The sequence below is a fragment of the Hippocampus guttulatus genome, chromosome 4, assembly GCF_054856545.1.
Source record: "Hippocampus guttulatus isolate MCC_2025c chromosome 4, RoL_Hgut_1.0, whole genome shotgun sequence".
NCBI classification, from domain to species: Eukaryota; Metazoa; Chordata; class Actinopteri; order Syngnathiformes; family Syngnathidae; genus Hippocampus; species Hippocampus guttulatus.
The window spans coordinates 14,195,124-14,205,785 of record NC_141264.1 but is presented as its reverse complement, the minus strand read 5'-3'; the positions used below and the strand labels follow the sequence as shown (position 1 = coordinate 14,205,785).

General features: G+C 42.5%; 1 protein-coding gene across 4 annotated transcripts in view; it reads left to right on the top strand.

Moving 5' to 3' along the window:
• The first annotated feature begins 3,976 nt into the window (after nucleotides 1-3,976).
• magi2b (membrane associated guanylate kinase, WW and PDZ domain containing 2b) overlaps nucleotides 3,977-10,662 on the top strand; it is a 120,065-nt gene continuing 113,379 nt past the window's right edge. For all 4 annotated transcript variants that reach the window (XM_086108726.1, XM_086108730.1, XM_086108729.1 and 1 more), the window contains exon 1: nucleotides 3,977-4,527. In XM_086108726.1, coding sequence (XP_085964852.1) covers nucleotides 4,230-4,527 — 298 coding nt within the window. In that variant the 5' untranslated portion in view covers nucleotides 3,977-4,229. The remainder of the gene's footprint in view (nucleotides 4,528-10,662) is intronic.

The following is a 10,662-nucleotide window of genomic DNA, read 5'->3' as shown; positions in this document are numbered from 1 at the left end:
TTCAAGGGTAAACTGTGTTTGGAAACTTGGAGGTAACAAGCGGGTCAACCCTCTCTCTCTCTCTCTCTCTCTCTCTCTCTCTCTCTCTTTCACACACACACACACACACACACACACACACACACACTGCATTGCTGAGAGTGTTAGTTAGATGCAGAGGAGCAGCTCTTGACATAATATATATTACATTCAACTTTTACTCGGGGCACATCGGAGAGCCAGGCATTAAAAGGTCATGCCTACAAAAGGGCTTGTCATTCTCTGTTTGACTTATAGTCAAAGGAGGAATTTTTATGTAATATTTGTATGTATGATGAACATATGTTTTGTCTATTCCAAATGGTTTCGCTCGCCGTGGAAGGACAATACCAGTTGGTGGCAGTAATGCGCCCTAAAGCTGGTTTGCCAAACCACACCCCACTGAAGAAGAATAAGGAAGCGCAATAGTTTGGGTACAAATGTGAATTTTGAGATACAAATGTGGTCATGGAAGAAATTAAACTTGTATCTCAAATCACCTCTGTATGTTGGCATGAGCTGATGTGAATTTAGACAAAAGTAAAACTTTGCTGCCATCTTGTTGCAATCACAGGCAGTTACAGTAGCATGAAAACATTTCAGGTGGCCTCAATTGCAAGGCCGCACTGGATGCATTTTATTTCAGTTTTTTGTGTGTGCATGTGTGTGTGTGTGTGTGTGTGTTTAATCAGACTGTAGCCTCTGATTGTGTTATGGCAATCAAATAGTCCAATACTGGATATGCAGTACTTAATTCAAACATGTACATTGGTTTCACATTATTAAAATTTGGTCAAACTATGTAATTTTCCAATATTTTACTCAAAAATAAACAAATAATGTGTTATTAAAAACATTTTAATTATGTGCCACCAAAACTCACATTTTTTGTGTGCAGGGCCTTCATTAATAGGAGTAGCAGCCCTTCATAACTAACTTAGCAATGGGAAAGTTTCCTTAACCAGTCAGTTTTTCAAATCCATTCCGCACAGAATCAATGATAGAATCCTGCTCGGCTTTGGCAGCGTCAGCTGCTGTCGTCCACAATCTAAACCCTGAGTCATGTCCTCTGTGGACCCTAAAGGCCTTTTCATTGATTATATAAGAGAGTTCCCTTTCATTTACTCGTGTATTACGACGTTCTTATTGTTTGGAAACTATTTTTTTTCCCATTTTTGCACTCACTGATTTTTGACTTCTTCAATTATTTGCACACAATATTTGACTTGACGGACACCCTCCCACCCGTTAGCTGGCCAGCTAGCATACACTGGCCCAAATTGATTCGTGACTAGCGCATCATAATGCCCGCCGACCACAGTGATAATCAGAAAGGCCTGCTGGAAAACGCAAATAAAACAATTTTGGATGTCCGTCTGTCAGGAGAACTCCGGGGAAAAAAAGTCCCTCATCTTTTATTTCATGACTTGTTTCCCCCAACTCTCCGCTGTCATCATGGATGGGCACTCAAGTGGGATCTTGACAACCACGAGGACGACTGAGGCTCCCTTAACGGACACGATGAGTTGGGATCCAGCTGCCTGCCCGGGGCTATCCTGCTCAAAACCACTACACGGTGCCACCTGGGTCAGGGTGGTGTCTCACTGTAAGAAGAGTAGAGAACCATCTCCCTGGCCCCAGCTGGCCCTGAAAAATTGGTTTGCCGCCCTGGCGAATGATGATCCTGCTCCCATTACCGTGCTCCCGGTGTCTGAAACGTCTGCTATTGTATCCGACCCTGTCCCAGGTGCTCCTTCGGATTCCCTGCCGCCCACAGCGATGAACTCTGCTAGGACTACTGGAGTGGGTAAGTCCACCTGCTGCCCGGTTGCCCACTCATGCATAAGGCTTCTCAAAGATGCAGTGTCCCAGTACACGAGCGGGGCACCTCATTGGCGCCACTTCCCTGTGCCATCCTCAGCTGCTAGCCGGCCTCAACATCACCAGTTTGGACGACGGCTTCTGGAATCTCCCCCGGGCGTCTGCCGTTCCCCTGGCGCTCCTTCTTTTCATCATTTGTTCCCACCAACTACCGTTATAGTCGGGGCCGGCATTATTAAGACGTACTCATTGTTTCGGTACTATCACCCGCTAATAACCCGGAGCCAAAATTACGGACATAGTTGCCCTCACGGAGGCTTGCCCACCAAATTTTAACTTTTTATTTTCTCCCTGCGATGGTAAAAGAGGAGGCGGGACTGCATCAATTTTTAAAACTATCTCAAAGGAGATCATTTTTAACAGGTATTGATCTTTTGACCATCAAGCCTTTGTTTTTAGCAGTTCACCTATTCTCTGTATTACTGTCTATAGGCCTCCCCATCGGCCTGTCCATCATTATATTCTCTGTTGTTGACCTGGCTGTGTGAGACCACGACTGTGTGTATTTTAACATTGCCAGTTTTAATCATCAGGAGACCCCGGTGAGAACAGTGCGGAAGTGGCTGCTACTGCTAGCACTAAAAACATATTCCACCATAAAATAAGCACTAATTCAGATTTTATTTCATTTTTGTTTTTGGAGGTACCACTTCATCACCAAGTCACAGAATTACACTTTGTGAATTAATTTAGTGTTTTCGGAGATGACACCACCAAACAAAGTGATTTAAAAAAAAAGAGTTGTAATTTGATTGACACTGTCAGAAATGTATTTTGAAAGATATTTTGTTGTGTATGTGATTTTTTTTATGTGGTTACCAACCGAGTATGGCACAGTGCACTTGCCAAACACGATTAGATCGCAAACTCTATTTCCCTCGGAGTATGAAAATTTCAGATACAAGCCCAACTTTAAAAAGGCTGCCAAGTCATTCAAAAGGAAAGCAGTTTACTTTGATATATTAAATATAAGATACCCAGTGGACTTTCATATATTCTCCTTTCTTCTTTTCCTCCCCACTTGACTGTGTATCACAGTTGTCTGCACTTGATCACTAATGAACAGAATTGTGATCTATTGGAAAGACACTTGATTAGACAATACTGGACCTCATTTGATGGTGCAATACATGAAAGTGCCCAGTATCATATCATACACTTTTTAAAAAACATTTATTGGTGTCTTTTTGGCTACTCTCTTAGTTTTATTGAACCGCTGAAAAGCAACTTGGATAATGGAGAAAGGTGCAAAAGAAGTATAATGTAGTGACCTCATATTGCAACAATTTGAGCTACCGGTAATCATTTTGATATTCTTTCCCAGATCACTGCAGCAAGCAGTTTAAAAGTTGGCCAAGTTTAATTCTTCAATTCAAAATGTGATTGTGCATATAGTCATGTGTTTCTGTCATATTGTGGACACAAACTCCATTTTAATGCATATACTATATGGTGCCTTCAGTGTCTTTTTATTTTTAATTTGCGCACCATTTAGCCCCACTGTCAACAATGGAGCTTACCGCATCTGGTAAAGCTGTAGTGTAATTGTTTCCCCCCCGTCCCCCTTAATGGTGTTATTTTTCTCATAAATCCAAACATTCTTATACACACTAGACGTAAAGTGCACATTCATTTTTTCAAATAATCGTGTCTACAATATTCTGAGAATATCACAAAAAAATGTCCCATCAGTAGTGAGCTATTTTTTTAGATTAGTGTTTTCCCTCTCCCTACCCAGTGTTTTCCTTTCTGAACTCTGACTGTAAATTTCCCCATTGCGGGACAAATAAAGGATATCTTAATCTTAATCTTTAAATAGCATTAAACTAATACGAATAGTTATTATTTTTGAGAAATGGTGAGAAATCAAAAGTTTACCATTTGAATGCAGTTTGGTGCCTTCATGGCCTCCTTCCTCCCCACACCGGGCCCAAGGCCGAGGGAGGGTAGGGAGGGCGAAGCCCCCGGCAAGCCGAGTAGTAGAAATGTTGTCCCCTCCCCTCCTCTTCCGAAGACCGAACCAGAACCATTCATCTCTCCCCTCCTTCGGCTTTCACATCCGGGTTACGCGCCAGTGTTTGTCTCCTGCGTCTGTGTGGCTGGAAGCATTTCACCCTCACCGAAGCAAGCATCGCGACGTGCGGCTGTCTCTCGCCCGACTCGGCACCTCGCAGAGCGGACACAGCTCCCGGCGTCAGTCGGTGATGTCGCCCAGCTGCGGCGAGTCGCACTGAGGCGGGCATGAGACGGTGGTGGTGGTGTTGTTGTTGGTGGTGATCGTAGCGAGCCAGCCAGCCAGTTTGCGGTGAACCGAGTCGCCCTTTAAAACGATGTCGAAAAGCCTCAAGAAGAAAAACCACTGGACCAACAAAGTCCACGAAGCGGTGATCAGCCGCGGCAAGGATGGCGAGCTGGGCTTCGAGCTGAAGGGGGGCGCCGAGCTCGGCCAGTTCCCCTACTTGGGCGAGGTAAAGGCGGGGAAGGGTCTCGTCCAGAGCGGCAAACTGGCTGAGGATGAACTGCTCCTGGAGGTCAACGACATGCCCGTCGCCGGCCTCACCAGCCGGGACGTGCTGGCCGTCATCAAGCACTGCAAGGACCCGGTCCGCTTCAAATGTGTCAAACAAGGTGAGTGAGCCAGCCGCAGCTGACGTATTTACGCGGATGTGTGTACGCGTACGTGTGCGTGTGTGTGGATCTACGTGATTTACGTCATCTGTGCACTTTTAGTCGATTTTTGTGCCGTGTCACAATTAAGAGAAAGGAACTGAGTGTTGTTTTTCTCTGATGGGGGGGTTTCACAAAGCACAAACAGATGCTAGCTGGGCCTGTTGTCTGGACCTTCAGAACCGGAACCAGTAGTACTAACCACGATTGTGGAGCTCGCAGTCCGGAGGGGGCGTGTCCGTCTCCGGCGTATTAGTGGCTTGCTTCGGATAGCCATGCTGGAGGAAGCAGTCACTGACTTCTGCTGCAAATAGACAGACAGACGGAGAGACACATGGCTGCCATTAAAGGGTTGTTGCTAAGATAAAGCTGTCTAATTAACGAAGGGCCCGAGTCTTATTGAGTGCTGCTGCTGAAGTTAATGTGGCTTGAAGGAGCAAAATCCCAAATTTAACACTAACACTAGCGAGACAGATAGATTGGTGCATGGATACTAGATCGATGGCTGATAGGTGGAAAGATGGATGGGTGGATGGATAGATGGAAAGATGGTGTGAATAGATAGTTGAGTGGATAGTCGTGTTGAGTGATATGCAAATAAAAAATGATATAGACAATACATCAGAACGATGTAAAACAATATATTGGGTTGGATTGGATGAAACTTTATTGTCAAATGTACTGTATGTGAAACATACAGCACAGATGAAATTTCTTCCCTCTCAACACAAAACAAGAGGAGCCGCTGCGGGTGTCCGCGCCCCCACTCCGCCCAAAAATGACAACCCACTACTCCTGCTTACCTTCTCTCACTTTTTTTCCAACTGACATTAAACAAACAGTCAAATGACAATTGCATCCAGTTGTGCTGCTACTGTATCCAAAATTGTGGCAAAGTACGGTAGCCTCCACATTTTGAACAAATATAGATATCAATCTCAATAAGAGGCATACAAAATAATCGTTCTGACAGAAATTGATAAAAAATAAAATAAAAAGATGATCTCTACTGTAATGCAATTTTGAGAACATTGTGCACGTCGTGAAAGTCAAAATCAAAACTTAGGACTGTATTATGTAAACAAATCACATTTGTAAAATTACTGTATATGCATTCAGTATACTATGTCCATCCATTTTCTCAGTCACTTATCCTCAATATTCATATACCTCTAGGCCACTCCTCTCAGCTGACATACGGGATGCCAAAACAATAATTTCCTCTTTAGCTGTGTATAGCATTATTTTGCATTATTGTATTAAATTGCCTATTCTTTGTGTTTTGATGTGACACAAAATGCAAACTGCTGTGTGAGCCTTGTGTAGTTCGAAGGAGGACCCAGCATACATTCAAGGGGGTTCTATTCTGTAAATAGTTATAATTACAGGTTTGTTGTTATTCTTTTAATTTTTTCCCACAAATAATTAGTACAGTATTCGTTATTTGCATTCACCCACCGTGTTCATTTTCATTGACTTTTAGATTTAATTTTCAACTGCACATTTGTATTAGCGGCCCGGTAGTCCAGTGGTTAGCACGTCGGCTTCACAGTGCAGAGGTACCGGGTTCGATTCCAGCTTCGGCCTCTCTGTGCGGAGTTTGCATATTCTCCCCGGGCCTGCGTGGGTTTTCTCCGGGTGCTCCGGTTTTCTCCCACATTCCAAAAACATGCATGGCAGGCTGATTGGACGCTCTAAATTGCCCCTAGGTGTGAGTGTGGGCGTGGATGGTTGTTCGTCTCTGTGTGCCCTGCGATTGGCTGACAACTGATTCAGGGTGTCCCCCGCCTACTGCCCGAAGACGGCTGGGATAGGCTCCAGCACCCCCCGCGACCCTAGTGAGGATCAAGCGGTTCGGAACATGGATGGATGGATGGACATTTGTATTGCATGATGACTTTGTATTGATTCACTTCCGTGGGTTGTTGTCCAATCAGTCACCCGGTGACAGCTGTGTGCCATAAGATTGAAGATATGAGAAAAGTAAGATGACAAACATTTTGATCATCTTTGTGCTTTATCTATCGGCCAACACTAGTAGTTTATTTGGATGGGTAGATGGATAGATAATTGATAAATGGATCAATGGGTAGATTGATGATTGAATAAATGGGTGGTTGGATAGATGGATACATGGATGGATGGACATGTGGGTTTAACACTCAAACCGGAACAGATGGATAGAAGAATGGATGAATGTTGGAATGACCGGTGGTTAGATACAACTTTTCCCCCTGAATTCCGTACTGTGCTGTATGGTGTGAAGCTCTTCAGCGTTCAGCCAATTAATGCCACTGTGACATTGAGCATTATTTCCCTTGTGCAGGGCAGCATGTTTGCTTTGGCTGTCATCTGATGACGAGGCGTACCTAATGTTATGGCTGATGAGTGTAAACTTGCGATAAAGGCACAGTAGACTCCAAACAGGGCCTAAAGTACGATTTAGTGTTGGTCGTTTTGACGATGTCTCATCGTCCGTGGAATGAAAGCAGCATTCCGACAGCATCTTGTTTTCTGGGACACGAGAAAAGCACAAATCAAACACTCGGGCCGGTTATTTTTGGAGCGAGCCGAGGATTTGCCTTCCCGGGCTGTTTGCGCCGCTCGCCTCCGTGTGATTGATTATTGAGTCGGAGCTGCTGACAGCGAGAGCGGCCTGCCGCGCACGAAGGGGTTAAACGCTAATGCGCATCTATCTCACACAGGTCTATTTTCTACTCCTTCTCCCCTCCTTTTCTTAGCTAGTTAAACATGATGTGTTTATTGAACTCGCCTCGTCACACTCTCTGTGCTCTTCTTTGAGCTCGATCGTACCTACTCTCACTGGACATTTCATGAGGTACATCTGATCAATACAAGGGGGTGTTTGGTTAAAGGGAGAGTTCCTTTCCTTAAGCATTGTATTGTAGCCCAACATAATTTCACAGTGCCGTCTCACGAAAATCATTTTTGGACAGAGCTGCTAGTGTTGCAACTAAGGATTAGATTCATCAGTCAATTATTTTGTGGATGAATGCGATTTGGACTCGGATTAAACAAAAAATAATAATTTCTATAATCATTATTTAATAATCTATCAGAGGTAGATATCAACAGCAAATTGCTACTGTTCAAATTCGGCTCTTGTATGAAAATAATGAAAAAATGGTAAAATAGTACTCTGTTCAGGTGTCTTTTAAAGTATGCACAAAAAGTAAGTATAGCAAAATTGCAAAGTTTTGGTTTTGTTGTGGGTTCTCTTCCCTTGGTTGTTTCCTTTCCAATTTTGGTAAACATATGAATCTATCTCTACATATATCTATATACTGTATGTCTATTTACACACACACACACGCACACACTTCCCCCTCCTGCGCTACAGATGGAGATGGTGTGAAGGAGGTGGCGAGAGATATGAAAGGAAGAACACTCATCCTTTGGGATATCTTTACATCGAAGATGAACAAAACTACATTATGACTTCTTAAAATGGGGCAAATTTGCAGTGGTTTATATTTCAGGGTTTATTTCATGAAAAATGACTTAAAACAGTCGCCTCTCTCCTTTTGTCACAAATAGCCACAGTGATAAAAATAAAATCCCAGCTATTTTGGGTTGTTTTTCTATTGCAATTATTCTTGGACCTTTCACTGACAAGCGCAGTTGCCTTTCTGAGCAATCTCAACATCGTGCGGTACCGTTGTTGATTCATATAGCTTTCAAAGTGTGTAGAAAATGCACAATATATGGCAAATCATCTGTTTTTTTCTAGTTTAATTTACACTTTGGCATCAAAGTTTCATAAGTAAAATATGTGCTGATTAAAGAGAAGAAATGAACTGATTTGGAAATGTCGGCCTGTCTCGTCTTAAGGGGAGCCAGAGCCTAAAAATAGTGACTCATTTAAATATTTAAATACAAGACGGCTATTGCAGTATGTATGTGTAATATGTTTTACTTATCATTCATTAAATCATTTTTAAAAGGCTGTATATCATCAAGAACATTGAATGAATGCAATCAATGCTGTCTCTGTACTCTTATGCACTTTTTCCTCACCACTAAGACAACTTTGGCCTAAGTACGACATGTCACTATTGAAGCAAAATTGTGCACTTGTTGCCATCATTGCTATACTAGTATTACTAGTAACATGCTGGATCTTATAGAATTTTATACTGTCACTAGTAGAACTAGTATCACACAGATATCAACTAGTACACAGTTTCGCCTCACTAGTAACATGTCGTTGCTCCACTTTTATGCCAAAGTTGTCCTACGAGTGGGGACAAAGCATGCGAGTCACGTGGACCTCAAACAGCTGTGTGGAAAGCCTTTTCAATATTTATTTAGTTTCCTTGATATCCAACTAAAGGTACATCTACTAGTCCACTCTTTGTCTTTGCTAGTAAAACAATTTGAATACTACCACAATAACTGTCTTGTAACTTTTCTTCCCCCCCACGGCAGTATGAAGTTTTTGCACACCATTGGGACAATTCCATATCCCAAGTGAGTCAACATTGTGCACTAGTTGACATCTGCCCACTACGGATACCAGTCGTGAATTGTTCAATTTTAACTAGTAGAATTTTAAAATGTCACTAGAAGTACTAGTGCTATTTTATGGAAAGCTGTAAACATTTATTAGATATCCTTGATCTCCAGCTTAACCCTTTCATGCATAACTTGTAGCCTGATAACATGATAAGCTGTACACTGTCGTAACCGCCACTGTCCCTGAAAGGGTTAAAGTCTGTATACTACTATGTTCATCATCCTCACCAGTAATAAAATTCAGAGGACTAGTTAGAATGAACTAGAGCACACTCGTAGAACCTCTGTGTTTAATAGAAGTGGGGGTTCCCCACTGCATTTCTACACACTTGTGGGATGACTTTGGCATATTAGTAGCACAACTACATGTTCCTAGTGAGGCAAAACTACTAGTGGTCATTTTGGAGCTACTAATAGGGTCCAGGAGGCTATTCGGTGCAGGACTTATCTCCACTAGTTGGGCCTAGTAGTGTCACTAACATAGCACATATATTAACTTATAAGGTTACTGTAATTGCATATTGATCAGTGAAAAGTGGCAGTAGTGGAAACATCATATCGGCAAGACTCAGTTGTTTTGCTAGCGCATTGAATTGTCTGCTTAGTGAGGACAAAGAGCCTACTAGTACATGGACCCAAAGCTGTATATGAAGGATTTGGGGGAAAAATGCTTTGCATATCTTTCCAAGGCTTTCTTAAAGTGATGGAGGGACAGATGGAATTGAAGGGAGGCCACTTCCCCTCCCTTCACGTTTCACTCTGGTGATGCAAAGCAGTCCCACGAATCAGTGCAGAACATCCTGTCGGCTCTGCTGGTATTAATAACCCACCCAGCTATGAGAGGAAGATGTAACTGTATTTCATTTAAAAAATATTTACAGTACATCATCATAATACTAATCGAAGCTTGACGTGCCGTGGCTCGGCCCGGGGGATCAAGTTTGACATCTAAGCCAGCCTGCCAGCAAACGTCCAACTGGTCCAGTTGAGAGAATTGGGTCAGCGCAAGTGTCAACGCTGCCGCCATGTGCTTTGGAGGTGGCGATGGAGTCACCATGGGAGTGAATGTAAAATACCCAGAAAAGGACAAGGAAACTAAGGCGGTCATCTGTCTTTGTCTTATTGTATCATCTTATATTGAGTATCTAATTTAAATTCTGAAATTTAATATGTCTTTCATAAACATGTGCAGTCGCTGAATTCTAAATATGGTCAATTTCATATTTTTTTCACGAATCAATGCTATTGAGTTGTCCCCACAATATCTGTTACTTTTGCACATTATTTACCCATTTAAAGTGTGGAAAACAGTTGGAGTACAAATCTATTTACTCGCTTAAACTGTCTTAGATGTGTTGCACCCTATCTTCTTTCACTGTGTGCAAGCCGTGCAGTGTTATGTCGCCTCAAGATTGAAAGTCTGGATGTTTTTTTTTTAAATTTCTTTTTTTTTAGACAATAACGAATGAAATGTTTGATCATATACATTTGAATCAGCATGTTTTGTTAAAATGGATCGCTCTAATGCTTCGGTGCATTAGGAACTGGTAAGCCATGAAG